An 18,930-nucleotide genomic window follows, 5' to 3' on the forward strand; every position below is an offset into this window, starting at 1 on the left:
GGTAACTCTATATTGTCCTAATAAGAAAGAAAGAACTGTATGCATGAATGAGTCTTGTGGACGGCTGTTGACACAATCAGGCTTGGTTCCTGTATTGAGACTGGCTCCTTGTACGTCTCTGTTGAAGGATGTGGGTTCACAAAATGTGTAGACTGGTGGTTTTACATTAGAATTAACATTAGGTTACAGCTCCAGAAAGTGGATTCTCACCTGTGCAGGAGTTTTGCACTTTCCTTAACAGGATTAAACTCAACTCAGTTGCAGCCAGTGCCACACAGAATTCAGGCCAGAAACCAGGAATTGTTCTGTTCACTGATGTTTTTCCCTGTAGGGCCTCAAATGTACTTAGCATCCCGCTTTTGGTCCACTCACCCTCTGATAAATGTCACTAGAGAAAATCTGCCCAGGGCCCCATCGCTCTTCATTTCATATCGTCACAGGCTGGCCGTGAACTTGGGGCCTCTGAGACAGAAAGTATTCTTACCCAGCTGAGCTACAGGGAACTCTCACTGCGCAAATGAGATGGCAGGCTTCTGACATTGATCTGAAGCTATGAGGGTGTCATATTATGCAGTGAGCTCTTTCACTCTCTTAGACCTATTCATCAATTTTCATTTTTTTTTCCTGGCAAGATCATGGGGGCAGTAAAGGTAAAAATGAAATGTCAGGGTTCTTTCCAGGCCTTCCTAGGCCACAAATAGATGGCCTACAGATAATCACATCACAATTTATAGACTGTGGGAGGAAAGCAGTTTCATACAAGGAACCTTATATGAACACTGGACAGACACTGGGGAATACTGTATAACAATTCCACATGAAAGACATGCCAGCCCAACAACTGAATTGGGGCATCAATGATATGAGCTAGCCTGTTTAATATTTTACATAATTATGGGTGCGCATGCTAGCAGGTCAAATGACTGACCAGTGAACAGAGATGACAATTAGATAAATGTAAGGTGCAAGATACCTTTATTGTCACTGTACAATACAATGAAATATCGTTTGAAGCAAGCCTATAGATGCCGTAGACAAAAGTATATAAGAGTAGACGATAAACTAAGTAAACATTAAACTATGAGAAGCACAGTCACTATTAACATTTCCAAATATTCAGAGTAAAGGTAAACATGTAAGCATAAACAGATAAATAATAAAAGAATTCACAAAAAAATGAAGTTACAGAGAAGGTAACAGTCAGTGTAATCATCATGAGTTCCACGTGGGTCATGTATAAGTGTGTGGCTATGTGAGGTTGACGCAGTTGTTCAGTTCAATCAGTGGTGGTTCCAGCGATAGGAAGGGGCAGTGATTGCTGTGAAATGCTGATTGCTTTGGGGTAAAATGCCCCCCATACCCATTTGTCTAATAAGGTAATTTTCAGTAGATATAATTATAGTACAAGGGTAAAATGTACTCATTTTAACAGCACAAAGCACTTCAAAAAAGGCAACAATTTAGGTGTAAATTAATTTACAAAACTTATGATGGTGACAAAATTTTGAGTCATATCTAAAATTAAAAATAGGGAGAGAAAAAGCAGAGATAAAAGGTGATTTTTGTGTATGAGTGATGAAGTATTATTAACAAGGAAAAAAAACTGTATCAGAGCACTTGCAAAGCCCATTAATGTAATTCAGTTCAAAAGACAAAGTCATTTAATCTACAATTAGACTATTTTTATCACAGCTTAACAAGGTCATAAAGAATGTACTAAGTGGCGCAGCACCATAATAATACTCTTGTACTTTCAGATAACTAGGCTTTCAATGTTCCTATGTTTTTCTCAGTTTTATAAAGAAATTGAAAGAAATTGACTGCATAAAGCTTACCCAAATTTACAGTACATAATATTACTTTTCCTTCCACAAATTAAACAGGCTTTAAACTACAAATATTTTCTGCAGTATCATTATTACATATACAGTAGTTGACATTATTATTTCTTACAAAACTTACACGGCCACCTCTTAGCAGTACATGGTGTTTCGGGTCATTGGTCTGCTGCTGAGCATTTAGGCTACTCCCAGAATTTGAAGATCCTCTGTAAAATAACAGCAGCAGAAAGAAAATGTATGTTAAGGAGACTTTGACTTGTATTATCAGAATGTGCATGATTATTTTATGGCTATATAATAAATTAAAAATACATATTTGTAAACTGATGAAAAAGAGAGCTTGAAATTATTCTGGGACATGTGGTTTTAAAGCTTGTACAAAATAACATTGATGATTTCTGAAACATTTGCGGTACCCTTTAGCTTGCCATTAGGATGCCCTGCACTGGTATATATATATGCACCACCGCTAATGTGACTTTTGTAAAAGCCATCCACTGATCTGTATAGTTTTTTAACGCCTTTTTTCTCCATTATAGAGGTCCATAGAGTTGCCTTCTCTTCCTGAGTCAACAAGACTTGGCAACAAATTGTCAGGCGACCCACTAATAATCTAACACATATCTTTTTGAGTACTTGGAGATGTACAGTACTATATACAAAAGAAGAAAATACATAAAACTATATACAGTATATGATGAAACACTGGGGCTGTGAGGCAGCAGTGTAAACATTAGGGTTCGATGCCCACCAAAAATGAAATGGACATCAGTAAAACACAAACATTCCATACAAACAAGAGGCCTGTAGGGAACAGTACCCAGGTGTCAGAAGCAATGAGGCAGCCGTGGTAAACACTGTGCCACTCAACAATATACGCCTTACTTTTAAAACAAAACAAGACATATTAAGGCATCACAATCTTTTTTCCTTTCTCTTGCAATAACAAGAAAGCAGTTGAAGTTTAAGAAACTGCTAAAGTGAAGTAGGTCTATCATAAAATATACTCATGCTATTAACCTTGCTTGATAGATACCGAGGTGTGGCAGAAAAGTAATGAGACTGGCAACACTGCAAGCGATCTGGCAACGCTGCGCTGTAGTCCTTGATAGAGCACGTGTATCAGTACCCTCCCATAGCTCAGTGCGAGTTTCAACTCCTTCCGTTATCTACGTGATTTTTGTGACTGCTATTAGCAAAGTTGTGTTTTTGGTTGTGCGTCACGCAAAATGGAACAGCGGAATTTGGAGCAACGTTGAGCCATTAAATTTTGTATTAAGCTTAGAGAATCGGCAAGTGTGACGTTTGAAAAGTTAAAACAGGCCTATGGGGAACATTCTTTATCCCGAGCTCAAGTTTTTCGCTGGCACAAATCATTTTTGGAAGGCAGAAAACACGTTGAAGATGAACACCGTTCAGGGAGGACTTCAACTTCGAAAACCAATGAAAACATCGAACGTGTGAACACTCTTGTGAGATCAGACCGTCGTTTAATATTAAGAATGTTGAGTGAACAATTAAATTTGAACAGATTTACCGTTCATCAAATTTTGACTGAACATTTGCACATGCGAAAGGTCTGTGCCAAAATGGTGCTGAAAAACCTCACAATTGAGCAGAAGGACATTCGAAAAAACAAGTGTCTTGATCTTCTTTTCAGAATCACTAATGAGCAAGATTTCTTTAGTCGTGTGATCACAGGTGATGAATCATGGATTTTTGAATACGATCCTGAGACCAAGAGGCAAAGTCAGGAGTGGCACCCTGCAAATTCTCCTCGACCAAAGAAAGCTTGAATGAGCAAATCGAAGATCAAATCAACGCTGATTTGTTTTTTTGACAAAAGGGGAATTGTCCACAAAGAATTTGTTCCTCCAGGACAAACTGTCAACCAAGTTTTTTATAAAGACGTCCTTGAAAGGCTCAGAAAAAGGGTCATTCGCATGAGACCAGACATTGCAGACAAATGGATGCTCCATCATGACAATGCCCCATGTCACACTGCCCTCTCCATAACATAATTTTTGACCTCAAAAGGCATTCCTGTGGTTCCCCAGCCCTCTTATTCACCTGACCTCAGTCCGTGTGACTTTTTCCTTTTTCCTAAACAAAAAAACATCCAAAAGAGTGTAACGGACATGCTGAAGACCATACCGGTTGAAGACTTCCAGTGCTGCTACCAACAGTGGGAACAACGTCTCCATCGGTGTGTAGCTACCCAAGGGAACTACTTTGAAGGGGATAACATTGATGTTTGAAAAAACTTATGATGTGGCTGTGAAACAGTATTTGGTGTGTTGTGTTAGACTACTTTTGCAGCATTTTGATTTAGGAGAATAATGCACAGCATTCAGTATTCAAATTTGTGAAATAAAAACAAAGAGATCTCACTTCACGCTAAATTAATAGGCAAGGGAAAAAGATTTAGTTAGTGTTTATGAATTTTCTGAAGAATATTTCTGTACTTTGATTCTTCCTTTGAGCTTTTGTTTTGTGTACTAACTGCCTTCTGTATATGACTCCTTGCTTGTTTTTCTTGACGTTCTGATTGCTAAGCCCTTTTCCCTTCTTTCCTGGTGCATTTCCCAATTATTCCTTCATCTAGTCATGCCATTTATCACATGTGGTGATAATACAGTGTTTGCAATGCACCACTTATGAGACTGTTGCAGTGATTCATTTTTATATATTGTCAGAAGTGGCTGGGGTGGCGACCCAGCCAGGACGCCCAGGAGGACCAGGGACCATCTGGGGGTGACCACCCTGGTTTCTTAGGGGGCCACGGGTACAAAGCTTTGAAGCTCCACCCTGTAGGGGCCCATGGTCGCCGCCAGGGGATGCCTTTGGAGCCCTGTACCTCAGCACTTCTGCCACACCCGGAAGTGCTGGGGGGAAGAGGAGCAGGGACACCTGGAGTGCTTCCGAGGATGCAGCCGGCACTTCCGTCACACGGGGGTGTGTCCGTGGAAGATTGCCGGAACCCACCTGGAGCACATCTGGGTGATGATAAAAGGGGCCGCCTCCCTTTATTCAGGGCAAGAGTCGGGAGTGGAGTGGACTGAGCTGGAGAAGAGAGAAGGAGGCGGTCTGAAGAAAGGCATTGTGTGGCCAGGACTTCGGCGGTTTGTGGTGCACCTTGAACTGTGTAAACAGTGTAAAAAAATGTGTTTGTGGGTGACATGAACATGTCTACCTGTCTGTGTCCGGGCCAGCCTCCACAATATACACACCAATACAGCACATTGAACATACATTGACATAAATAGTATAAAAGAAGACCAATGATTATCTCAAACATTGAATTAAATGTAGGACAACGCATCTACAGTATACACCTATAGACAGTGCAAAAAATCCTAATACTTGTCATCAACTCACTTATAGTAGATATGGAGGAAATTAAATGACTTGGCACTGTTTTATGCTGCATAGGAGTCCAGTTTCTAACAGCTAATATTCATCTATACATAGGTTTCACCATGGATTGAAATTTCTACGTAACATTGAATATTATCAGTAAGAGTGTGCACTTTGCCTTACAATTAGAACAACTCTTACTCCACTCTTCATAACAAATGTGTGTTAAAGCAAGAATACTAGAGTGGGCATTTAGTGTACTGACTGCACTAAATGGCCGCAGTGTGAAATGAGAATAGGATCAGGAAAGGTGAGTTGGTAACATAAATAAACCAAGAACAAAACTGGAAAATCAAGAATACAGGAGACAGTCTCAGAGAAACCAAACTGAGTTAAGGAGCGTAGCAAGAAAATCAAATACTTAGCTGAATACTTAGTGAGCAGAGCCAAGACGTAAACCCAAAGACATAGTTAAAATACAGAAACATCTGTAACCATATTTCAGTTATTAATCTCAAAGAAAATCACACAAGTATTACAAGTTGCATCCACAAACATGGACAACTAGAAGGTGTATGACATTGACCTTTATACCTACAACATGGCGATGCCAAGTGTTGCAAATTAATGGTTGACCTTACTTAGCAATGGTTTTACAACCATAAACAGAAGGATCTTGAAATGGTGGTGCCCATAAGGAAAACCAAAAAGTGGTGTGGATCTCATATTCAACATTGTTGAAAACAAGGTGAAACTGAAAACAAACTTAAACACTGGATTCCATGGCCTCTGAAACCACAAAAATAATGTTTCAAATATTTTAGTGACTTAGGAACCATTTAGAAAAACTGCAAACAAAACACAGGTTGTGATGCTTAGGAACACAGAACAGGGCAGAACTACATGAAGTGCCGACTTAATTTCCATATGAGGACTTGGCTGAAGCCAAGATGATGTTATCATGGTCTTTTTGAAGTGTTTCCATTTCAGCAAAACATTTTAAGTACAAGAAAATTGGCAAGGTGGGGTCCACTGTGGCAAACATACAGTAACAACAAAACAGGACCAACATTTAGTTTATTTCTGCCTAGTGCGTGGTGCTTCTGAAGAACTAGCATCCATTTGTATTCAATCCACTTTCCAATTAGCTTTAAATAATTTTAGATTGATTCGAATGGTCAGAGCCAAAACAACAACAGAAGCAAGATGGAGACAATAGCCTCAGTCCTCTGTAGGTCAGAACAGTCAGAACCACAGTGATTCCTGCTGTATCACCCATCGGCCATCCAATAATTTCTTTAATTATTTTCTGTCAAACTAAAAAGTGTATACACTAATGTGGTTCTCTAAATGAAATACCCAACCTGGCATTTTCATCTTGAAGGAGTAAACAGCACAAAACACCTGTGGAGTAAAAGGGACTGGGACATTAGAGAGGTCAAAATATGCAGCTGAGGTCAGAACAGAAGAATCAATTGATCTAGCTTCAAAGCCAAATGAAACCCTAAACTCTTAGTCAAAGAAACATAACCTTGCTGTAATCATAAGGCACTTTGGAATCTGATTATCTGCAAACTTGAACAGTTCAAAGGTGTCCAAGGCTGACCTTTATACCTGCTGACCCACAACTGCGGGCACAGCATGATCTTGGACATCACTCCCTAGCAACCATGTAAAATGTGGCAAACACAAAGGTGAATAAAAAGGCATCATTAAGAAATACAAAAACATTTTAGGTGCTTCAAAGTAAAGCAAACATCAGAAATAGATTATATGCCTTAAATTCTACACAAACATTTAAAGATATGTCACCTTGAGTTGACAGAAGCATTAATACTGAGACAATTCATGGGAGACCATTTTCACCTTTAGAAAGACCTTCTAAAGAACAAAAATAAAGCTCCAAAAGACAAGGTTGAAAGCTTGACACTGAGTATGTGGTATTTGCACATTCTCCCCATGTCTGTATTAATCTTTCTCCAGATATTGAGAAATTTCCCCCTATATCACAAAAATGCATACAGAACAATACCCAGAATTTTCAATGGGGTCACATACTGGGGCCACATACAGAGATGCTGTCTGTTCGCTTCACAATCCACTACAGCCCTGAATCCTTAGTAGTCAAATGGCAAATGACAAATGCTGAAAACTACCAATGTTGTGCCTTTCTTCCTAAAGAACCAGATGGTTCAGTGTTCTCCTATTTGGATTTCTAGGTGTATAATGAGCATTATCTTAATGTGCTTCATTTATACTAGGGTCATCAGGGTAGGTCTTGGAGAGCCAACCCAGTTTCATACTTATTAGCTAAGTATTGATGCTGGTTCAATGATTGCTTAAGCAACATTTTTCTCCTTCATTGTTCTTGTTAAAGATTCCCAGTCCTTAACTGCCTATTTTACTCTTAAATTGCTGCATTCACTGTTTATAATTGCTTCTTGTTTTCTAGGCCAGCTGAAAATTAAAAGTGAAATATCAAAGGAACTAAGAGTTCATCACCTACCTTGATCAAAATTACACCTACGTGTTCATCATGAAGTATCAGTTTTAACAAAATATGTGGAAAGACGTGTAAGAGAAAAAAGTAAAGGATTGTGACTCACTAGTACTAAATTCCAGGACCCTTGATTTCCCAGATCTGTCCTATTCTGTCACTTCACAGTGGCTTGTAGGGAGACTTTTAATTCATCTGAATGGGCTTCACTTATGGAAGATGTATGGCAACCCCTTCACCAATATCCCATGACTCATGACGACCTTTGCACTTTTGTAATGCATACTTTCTTGGTTTGTTATGTCGTATACTCATGAAGTCCATGATGGCCAACTTTACTTCAGACCAGAACGCTGCCAATTCAATGCATCATGAAAGTAAATTGAAGGAGGCATGAAGTGGAACTTGTGACTAGAGTTATCACAAAAAAGTATGAATATCCTCTTAAGGATGCTGTAGTGTTAAACATAATAAATACTTAAGTATATGAACGAATAAATACAAAAAATAAATGCATGTTTTCAGTTTAACTGAAGCTCGCACAAAGCATGTAGTCCAGTACACTAACTTCATGTGCCCTTCCCCTGTCACATTGTATTCTGTTATATGTTCTTTACATTTTCACAAAATGCAGTTCACCAACACTGAAATACTATTACATATTATTTGGAACTAAATATTTGCCAGAGTCTGCATAGTTTTGGTGTATTCTTCAAAATGCAGTAAAAAATAAAGACATCTTAGGGAACTCTTTTGATGGATTTCAATAAAGTGTTAAATGATCCTTCCATTTACATCTGCATTTCCTCCATCTGTTTTGTCCAATTAAGGGTTATGGAGGACAGCAGCATTGCTTGCTCCCTGCAACCTTGTTTTGGAATACTTTGATTTACATAATAAATGGATTATAAAAAATGACTATATTCCAATGAGTACTTGGCTTAACTTTAGACAGACAATAAAATAGTAAACGATTTTATTTTGGACTGATCTTTCATTCTTGTGTTGCTAACTGTACAACACTAAGACTTCACCTGAAAGTTGCTTGCTGAGAAAGCCGGTTAATCTGAAATCTTAATAGCAGAAGACCTCAATTTAGGAACAGTATGACATTAAGCCCAAAGACACCAACAAGGAAGAAAATAGGAAGTGTGATAGGGGTGACCCGCAGAACGTCAAGAAATTAGCTTTACTAAAGATGTGCAGAATTACAAAAGATCATTAGAGATATTTCACAAAGTATAAAAAGTATGACTTGTCAGTGATACTGATGCAGTAATCAGGGCAATCTTAGCATATGGACACAATGGGCGCTGGCTGGGGAACCCAGGAGCATAGGGGCCCACATTGTTTCTGATTCCTATGTATGTTTCCTTAAGTTTTCTTATGTATCAAAACAGGGGCCCAGCACACTACTTTACCCAGGGATCTATGATGCTGTTAAGATGGCCCTGAGCCAGTGATGCAATGTCATTTTTCATAGCTAAATCACTTCACACTGAAGAACAAACTTGTGGAGAATTGTTTTGCCTTTGTTTCTACAGGTATTTAGTATACAAAGTATACACACAATTGTGTATGTTAGTTACAAACAAAAGCAATGTGCTTGTTTCAGAAGTATGCTAAAATATTTTGTGATAAATGACTACAGTGCACAAAAGCACTCAGTGTATGTTTGTTTATATGTACAACAGATTGATACTTTGATCATGAAAAATCAAACACATAAACTTGTCTGTATACCTGTGTATTTAAGAAACAGATCAGCTGCAAAACAGAAAACCAGCAAATAGAAAAGTACCACTGGCACATAACACCATTTGGATGTTTGATCTATACCTTCCGATTCGGATGCCTAGTTTAAATGCGTATCTATAATACTATAACATTAAATTTAACGAGAGTAGGTTGATTGCTTCAATTTAAATTATCTTGCACGAAGGTCTAATAAGGCCACGTTTCATAATGAAAGCCTCTAAACTATTTCCAGAAAATAAAAATAAGAAATCTGCGCTTGCCTTTCCAAGACTGACAGCGGAGGTAACTTGGATTCCTTATGCAGAGCCATCCCGTTGAGAGCTGGAATTCTGTAAAAGCAAGTCACGCATACCGGGCTCGATGGCAAGTAAACGTAAACCATGTACACAAACGGTTGCCTTGGAGACCAAGGACCCACTAGGGCAACTTCGCATTGCCCTGATTTCCTCAGCATACTTGTACTCGATACCTATTTAGTACCCACATTGTGTAGTTGTAATCTTAATTTTCTGAGTAAGAGGGGTTTTGCTAGGTAACATTTTACATAAATATGTACTTTAACATAAATACACAAAACAACTATAAAGTTTGTTGGAGTTGAAAACACATGGGGGTATAATCAGTTCTATCGACTCTGTATCTTGGTTCACCTCCGTAGACGAGAGGTTTTAACTTATTTCAGTAGGAATGGGCTTAAACCGGTGTTCCGACTGCTTTTACAACTACAAAAATAAACATGGTGAAACGTCGGCAACGTCCTCCGACACTTCTCAGCTGATATAATTTTATCATTCTTTTCATGACACTTCAGAACAAGGAGTGCAGGCAACACTCTCAGTATTCTTCAGTACTTACCCTTCTCTACAAGAGGTGGCGCGATTTGTAGGCTAATTTCGGTATTTGTGCCGACGACAAACGGTAGGAGTTGAGCTTTAATCCTGGACAAACTACAAATCCTCCTCCCCCTGCCTCATTTACCTTGTTCTCGCGTGTCAAGCTGTACACGGGACTCTAGCAAAGCATTGTGGGATTTACAGTCTTTCTGCTTCTGCTGGGTCTTTAGTGAGAAGGTCGTCTAAGCTCCGTGCTAAACTACATTTCCCCATTGCCAACGGGGCTCGTCCTGCTTTGAGAGTTGGTTATTCGGGGATACCTCACTGCTTGCTGTGTATCTATTTCTCTCTTCCTACGGAGTGACACAATACGGTACAGCGAAAAACATAACCAGCATAAGAGACCCCCAAAATGGCGGAGCTGGGAACGGGGAGTCTACATGCGGGGGACCCCGTTTTCAATGACCAAGAGAGAGAGCTCAACGAGCGATTGAAGCGGCTGTACCCGGCCGTGAACGAGGAAGAGACCCCCTTGCCCCGGTCCTGGAGCCCCAAGGATAAATACAGCTACATCGGACTGTCACAGAACAATCTTCGAGTGCACTACAAAGGTATTACTGAAACATAAAGCAACATATTAAAAAATAATCCAGGTCCAGGACATGTCCCCCAGTCTCATCGAGCCGTGTCGGGTATTTTGAGGTGATCTGTCTGTCTGCTACCTGTCACATTTTAGTTAATCTACCTTTTTGTTATTGTTCTGCCTGTACATGGCTTTTCAGTTTTGTATCATTTTAGAAAATTGACTTCGTGATAGCCCCAAATGTTATTGAAAAATGGACATAATCTCGGTGTTGACCCGCTAGTTTGAATGTAACTCGTAAATTATCTGGAAACATCCATGTGCCAGTCTTTCTCAAAATATTTTCAAAATCGTTTGCTGTAAAGTATTCTTATTTGGGATTGAAAAAGATACGTGACCGTACAAACAAAATTGACGAGTTTCACTCCCACCCCCACCTTCAAAAGCCTAAAGCAAGCCACGCTTTACTGTCCCAGTAAACGTGACAGGATGACTGGCTGCTCGTGAGCGATAGCAGAAGATCCGCACGCGTGCTTTTATGGGTGTCACTTAGAATGTCACTTTTAGTTCAGGAGATGAGCTTCCCCTGTGCTGACACCCTGGTGCCTGCGGGGGCGGGGGTTGTCTGTTTATGGAGGAAGCTGCCTTTGCAGGCTGGACAGGAATACTTAATGATCTGTTTTTTGGCATTGCGGGTAGGTACGTCTGTGCTCCAGCGTTATTCCGAGTGCCTCAATGCAGCACTCTGGTGCTGAGACGTTGGCCCTAGTATTGCCTGCTTTCTCTTAGTCCTTAAGCTGACGGTCGATTGCTTTAGCGCCACCTGTCAGAAACACAAAAGCGGATTGGGGGTTGGGGGTGCACCTTTTATGCAATCTATCAGTTGTAGGAATAACGTCATCCAAACACCTCTCTAGTTATTTTGTATTTGTAGTAAGGAAGGCAGTTTGGAATAAATACACGTGTTTAATGTTTACACAGTTTAATGAGTCGTTATTTGAAAAAAAAAACATCAATTTCTTTTTATTCATTTTTTCTTGTCAGACTGAAGAGTTTGGTTGTGTAATGTTTCTAGATAAGTATTTATTGAGGACTAGTCACAAACTGTGCCTCATTAACCATGTTGTCCCCCAGGATGATTCCTCACTTTCAAATGTCTAACTCATCTTCTGTTAGTCTCGGACATCCACACACACACACATTCCTCTCCTGTTCTTTAAGTAACCTGAGTGAATTTGCTCTCTGTTCGACTATACATGGAGAAATTTTGAAAGTCATTTGAAAATCTGAGCAGTTATTTTTCACAGATTTCCACTTTACTGGGCTGAAGGAAAGTAGATGAAACTCAGTCTCTACCTTTCCCAATTTAGTTCAACAAATTGCCTTTGTTCACTGGTTGTCCAGGTCTTTCCAGGGTGTTTACTTTTGATGACCAAACTATGGCTGCTGAACGTGTTCTTGCTCAGGATTTTTCTCTCTTTAGGGTTTTTGTTGTGGGTTGCCCATGCTGTTCTATGTGTTTCTCTCATAATCTATACACTCATCCATCTGGCTTAGCCTGCTCTTCTTTTATCTCATAATTTACCTGACTTGGTCTTTTTTAATTCTTTTTTTTTTCTTTTTGACTAAACATAACTGTTGTCAATCCAGTAATCTTTTACTTTGTAGTCCATCTAATACCTCTCAATTGTCTGCCTTTAGCTTGCTTAGGCCCTCCCACATGTTTGGCTCTAGGTATTTCAAGGTGCAGATATATTTGACTTTCCTCCTGTCTGCATAGGCTTATCTTGTTCTCTCCCATTTTTAATAGTTGTTAGATCTCTCCTATAAATGACTATTACTCAGCTTTTTCCAAGTTTTTTTTGCCATATACTTTAAATACAGATGAAGGTTTTTCAAAGATAAATGGAATTAATTACTAAGTAGTATAGTAGTGCTACTTTAGGAACTTTCAGATCTTGACATTTTAGTGTTTTTGGAAGGTCTAAGATTAACAAGCTTGTTGGGCTGCATAGCATCTGCTGCACCACACTGCTCTCCAAGTGTTTTCAAATTGCTTTTTTTTGTTTTGTTTTGTTAAATCAATATAATGTTACTTACAGAATGTCTCCCTGTGATGGATTTGCCAGGGCTAGTTCCTTACTTATGCCCAGTGTTGCTGCTATAGACTTGGGCCTACCAAGGGTCGAAACTGGATTCAGTGCATTTGAGGATATCTAAAGACATGCATGTTAGGTGGATTGGCAATACTACTTTGGTCCCAGTATTTGGTTGGAGTGTGTGTGTGTGTCCCCTGTGATGGACTGGGGCCCTATCCAGGGCTTGTTCCTGTCTTGCGCCCTGTGCTACCTGGGATAGGCTCCAGCACTCTATTGCGACCCTGTTCAGGACTTCAGGACATGTGTTTTTGGTTTTTTTTTTTGTGATGAATTTTTAATCTGAGTGATGAAAGAAAATAATGTTTCTGGCAAACAATATCATATAAACAACTTTTTTAAAATACAAAAAAGTAAAATTTAAGAAACACTACCGTGGAAGAAAAGTGAAGAAAGGAAACAGGAGAAACAAAAACAAAGAAATGCCCACCCTACTTCCCATTCCCCACAAACTACCAAACTAGCAAACACTGTAAGTTCATCTAATTTCTGATGTGAGACACAGCAGAGGACCAGTTCTTAAAGTTTGTGTAGAAGATCCCTTGTTTCTTATGCTAGAAAGCTAAAGTATCAAACGTATGTCAAAAAAGGATTTCCAGACGTGCAAGGATAATGAAAAAGCTTCTTTCTTGCGAGTAGACAGCTGTAGTGTCCAAGAAAAGATTTCAAGAATTTTATGGTGCAGTGTCATTTTAACAAACGTATTCCATTTTTTTGGTAATGCATTGCTGATAAAGTTTAAACATATTTTGTACGTGCAAGAACAATAATAGATTTCTCCTATTCTAAGTAAGAAAAAAAAATACAAAATTTTAAAATGGGAACAAAATTTGTTGTCCTACACTTTAAAAGCTAGAAATTGTTGTTGTAAACTGTACCAAGTAACATGGAATAGAGATAAGCACTAGAAGGACCACCGTGCTCTTTTGTGTGAACCTACTCTGTCCAATTATCCAGTAAGGTGGGACCCAAAGTCTGTCCCTGCAGAAGAATCCAATAGTTTGCTCATGCAAACACCTGCACTCATTTGAGCAGATCCAGTTTAGATGTTTTTATATATGACATTATTTCTTAGCAAAATTAATATAATCGAATAAAGATACAAATTATGCAGTGATAATACAGTATACGTGGAGCTGTCAAACCCCCTGTTCCTTACAGTCAATAGAATACCAAGTGTATACAATGTAAGATCAAGGCACGAAAACAGTAGCACACATATATCAAGACTGGCAAGAATAAACCATCCAGTGCTTTGGTAGTAGTGCAGTAATTAATTATCTGTCTTTAGAACATCTGACTGCTTAGCATTACAGTCTCAAGTTTCCAGTGTGTTGTGTATTTGTCGCAGTTATAAATGTGATTAAAATTAATTCCGTATTTTCCTTGCTTGGACTGTTGTTTAATATACAATGTAGTTTGCCTTGGTTGAAGTGGGCAATATTCCTTTTTTATTTATTTAAGAGCTGGAGGAAATTTTTATTTTGTAGCAGAAATGTCTTATTTTCTGTCCACTCTGCATTTATACGTTTTAAATAAGAAAACATATGCTAAATATATTTTCTAAAGTGGTTCAGGCTGAAGCAAGATTATTCACATGATTGCCACAGACATAATGAGGAAATGTAATTACTAGGTCATTCTGTATTAAACGACTCTTTAGTGACACAGACTCAAATGCTTAAACAAAAACAAGTTACATGTAGACGAAAATGACAGATAATTTTATAGTCATAAACCACAACCACAGCTACGTTTCAGTGTTTCAATCCTTTTTGTACAATTGTCCCTGACAGTATTAAGTCCTTTTTGTGGTGTAATGGAACTGTCAAAATCACAGTTTTCTCATGTTTTATTTTTTTCAATTTGTTATGCAATATGTGAGTGAGGAGATGACTTTTATTGTAAGAAAAACTTGATTTTTTTAAAGTTGATGACCTATAGTGAGATTCAGTCTACATTAAAATAGTGTGATAGACCAGGTGATTGACTGATGTCTTGTGTATGATGGGTGGCTACTTGGCATCTTTTAGTCCTTGGAAAGATTGTAGCATCAGTTTAAAAAAGCAGGTTCATAGTATGGGTTGATGAATGGGAAAGAAATTTGGTCTAAAACATAATCCTTTGGTCTGTGCCATACATAACGCATAGTAGCAAAACACTGCTGTTTCTCCTTGTATTCGTACGACAGTATAGTATAGTATGAATAGTATTAATAGTATGAACTATTAATTATTTAATGGAGGAAATTTTCTTTGCTCCTGAATTTCTAGTTTTTCTGCATCACTATTAGGATTAACTGATAGACTTTAGTCTATTTGTTACTTTGTACAAGTTGTATCAGCTTTTGACGGTCTTGAGTTGGAATTGCTTTAGATAGTTGCTCCTACTTGATATACAGTTCCAGGCCAAAGCTTGGAAACCTTCTAGTCTTATTACATATTTTGTGGTATTTGAAGAAGAAAATAATAAATACAACTATAACTGGTAGCTAAAAACTAACACTGTATAGTAGAGCAGTGCACCACCACTCCTTTCTCAGTGGCTACTGGACTGTTTCAGTCGAAACCTTCATTTACATAATCTTTGTGCGTCGGAGGCAATCAGCAGCATGCTCTTGTGAAGACAAGTCACCTAATGTTACATGCCCCGTGACTTGCTCTGACAACATCAAATCAGTTTGCTTTTGTCTTAAGTAATAGGGGTGGGATCTTTGTGCATTAGAGCTGTCAGATCGAATGTCTCTATTCAACTATAATTCGCATTTATTTAGGAAAAGGTCTTAATGGAAGATAAGAGCTGAAATTTAATTGTAAAAGAATGGTTGTTTGTTTTATCTGAGCTGATTTTGCATTGAAGTATTCCAGACGCGCTATGCAAGCTGCAGTGTTTTACTGGTTTATTTTTGCACTTCCTCAGTGAGCCATTGCTTAATTTTGAATGGTTAGCTTGTTATCTTCATTAGTAAAACTTACAGCCAGACCTCAACTCAACATAGTTTTTTTCTTCTATTCCACTGTGCCACACTTTGATCTACAAGTGTACTCGGAGCGGTTTTTCTAAACTTTATTTTGGTTCCCGAAACAAAAAGTTGGATCCAAAGTGGCCGACTTCCAAATGGCCACCATGGTTACCACCCATCTTGAAAAGTTTCCCCCCTCACATATACTAATGTGCCACAAACAGGAAGTTAATATCACCAACCATTCTCATTTTATTAAGGTGTATCCATATAAATGGCCTACCCTGTATTATGACATGTCTTCATGAATGATAAGCAGGGCTGGGGTCCATGTGAAAGCAGTATTTCTGAGGGTATTTATTTATTTATAAAGCACTTAAAAAACAACATCAAGGCTGACCAAAGTGCTGTACAATAAAAAAGAAAACCCAACATATCAGACACACAAAACCAAAGGGTAAATGAAACAGAAACACATAAGAACTGAAGAGATTCTTAATAAAAAGTATACAGATGGCCAACATATCATACTGGATTGAAAGCCAGAGAGTAAACATGTGTTTTTAAATAGGATTTAAAGAAAGCTAGCGAATGAGCCTGCCTAACGTGCAACGGCAAATGGTTCCAGAGTTTTGAGGCTGCAACTGAAAAAGCTCGATCCCCTTGGAGTTTGCATCGTGTCTGCTGACCTGAGAGAGTGAGACGGCACGTAAGGGTGCAGCAGTTCTGACAAATAAAGTGGGGCACAACCATTCAAAGATTTAAAAACAAATACAAGGATCTTAAAATGGATTCGAAAACGAATTGGAAGCCAGTGAAGGGAAGCCAAAATCGGGGTAACATGCTTATGCTTTCTTGTGCCAGTTAAAAATCGAGCAGCAGCATTTGGCACCAGCTGTAGACGAGCAATGGAGGCCTGGCAAGAGGACATTTTTGTAGAAAGAGCTGAATGACAGGGGTAAGGGATATGCATTTGTTCTGAACAATCTGAGTTGTTTAAGACTTGCTTACCTAGCTAGCAGTATTAGACTGAAAACAAGACGGTGGTGCAGATGCTTCTTTTTTACAGGGCACTATTGTTAAGAAATTTGATGGCTACTATATTTCTAAAACAGTTGCCACACTACCACTAGGATTTTTTTTTTTTGTTGTTAGTGTTTGTATTTGCTTTGGCTGCTGCGGCTATTACGGTAATAATAAAGCGTGCAAATGCACAAATCTAATTTTTTTGGCTAATTCGACAGTAGCAGTGTGCATGACAGCTGACATCCAACGAATGCTCGTCCAGAAGTACAATGCATATAATGCAGCAGCAACAAGGAATGAGGAATGTAGGTATTTTGGAACACACAGAGAGAAGCACGTCTGTCTGATTTCTTGTGTTTTGCATACCATGACAGAATGAAAAAAAGGGTAACTACTGTGGCTCAAATCACTATACCTGTTAACCCTTCATACAGCACAGAATCTGGCATGCAGCACGTGAGCACTACTGTGCTGGAAGGTAGTCACACACTTAATCACTGGGCACGTCAACTTTATTATCAGTCATGTAAATCGACATAGTCCGGCAATAAGATCAGCAAGAGCAGTCAGCAAGTCTGTCATTCCCATCAACTAGAAGTGACATAATGTGACATTGGATTTACAGTCATATGAGGCTTTTGCTTTGCTTTCCCACACATTATACAAGCTGTTCTGTCTGCCAATTTTCATGGTCTTCCTGATTTTGCTGTGACCTCCATGATTCCCTTTAACTGCCATTTCTTAATGACGTTTCAGACAGTGAGAATCTTTTAACTTCCTCTGCTTTGTAGGCATCAGTTAATTTACTTTTCATATCCTCCATCATTTGTTTAGAAAAACCAATTGTTATTGAGTGTTTCAAATTGTTTGAAGAGTCAAATAATTTATTAGACACTGGAATTGTAATCAATTGACAGTTCCTAGTGGCAATTCTTGACTAACACCTAAAGCGCCAAGTCAGACTCGGCTAACAACATGACGAGCTCTCTCAGATCTTACAACTAAAAATGTGACAAAGTTTGCAAATGGTACACTTACTCTTATTTTGTACATTTTTTTAAGTTCTTCAAATACATCATAACTTTATATTAACATTTTAATAAAAATTGCACTGTTTTAGTTTGTTTGCTGTCAAAGCTGTATTTACTTTTTTTTATTTCAAACGTCAACAAAATATGTAATTTAGCCAGGGTTGCCCTCACTTTTCCATGGAACTGCAAGCTTGACACTGCTGTGCATGAATATTGTAGCAGATTGCTGTTCCTGATTCACTTGTGTGGCTCACTGCCATGCTGCTTTCAGAGTCCTTAATCATTTTGTCTTCATCGTTTTCCACCTGAGTTGCACAAACAGAATACTGTGGTACTTGTGTACCTGCACATATGATGCCCCTTACTGTTTAGCCAGGAATACAGGAAGAGCATTTTGACCCAATAAAGAGCCATTCTTCAAACTTATTGCACAATCCATTATACTACTTACAAGTAAATGTAATTGAAAGCTAAACAAATTTGTTTATCATCATTATTATAGTTAGCAATGAATTGTAAAGTTTGACTGTTTGGCTAAGTAAAAGTGAAGAAATACTGGATATTAATTTGTAGTGTAATGTTCTGAGTGTTTAAAAAGTTATGCAGTATCAACAGGACCTGACAGTTATGGCATAACCCATCATTTTAAAGACTTCTTTGTTAATGTAGTCTGAAATTAACAAAGCAAATTGATTTGTGTCAGCTGCTTGCACATTTTGAAAGATGGTGATGCAGTGCTACCTCTGAGCAATGACCTGGCTCAAGTTGGTGAAACAAGTGAAACTATGACTTGTCTCATGTGAGCTCATCTAAAAGGGACAGGAAATGGCTAAGGAAAATACCAATCTTCACCAAAAAAAATATTTTGTATGTGTGCCTCTGCAGA

General features: G+C 38.5%; 2 protein-coding genes across 3 annotated transcripts in view; one reads left to right on the top strand and one right to left on the bottom strand.

Annotated features, from left to right (window-relative positions):
• The window catches only part of tsnaxip1 (translin-associated factor X interacting protein 1), a 48,599-nt gene extending 38,209 nt beyond the window's left edge, over positions 1-10,390 (bottom strand). Inside the window, exons 1-2 of one of the 2 annotated variants that reach the window (XM_039763092.1) lie at positions 10,309-10,390; positions 1,963-2,047 (exon numbers count right to left, since the gene is read on the bottom strand). Coding sequence is in view for 1 of the 2 variants with exons in the window: in XM_039763090.1 (XP_039619024.1) it covers positions 1,963-2,047; positions 9,714-9,763 (135 nt within the window). In the remaining variant the exon portion in view is untranslated. Of the gene's footprint in view, positions 1-1,962; positions 2,048-9,713; positions 9,832-10,308 lie in introns of those variants that run through there. The other variant, XM_039763090.1, reaches the window with a different exon arrangement.
• A 184-nt stretch (positions 10,391-10,574) lies between these two features.
• ranbp10 (RAN binding protein 10) overlaps positions 10,575-18,930 on the top strand; it is a 108,324-nt gene continuing 99,968 nt past the window's right edge. The window contains exon 1 of the mRNA XM_039763093.1: positions 10,575-10,897. Within this exon, the coding sequence (XP_039619027.1) occupies positions 10,699-10,897 (199 nt within the window). The 5' untranslated portion in view covers positions 10,575-10,698. The remainder of the gene's footprint in view (positions 10,898-18,930) is intronic.

This window comes from Polypterus senegalus, chromosome 9 (assembly GCF_016835505.1).
Source record: "Polypterus senegalus isolate Bchr_013 chromosome 9, ASM1683550v1, whole genome shotgun sequence".
Taxonomy (NCBI): domain Eukaryota; kingdom Metazoa; phylum Chordata; class Cladistia; order Polypteriformes; family Polypteridae; genus Polypterus; species Polypterus senegalus.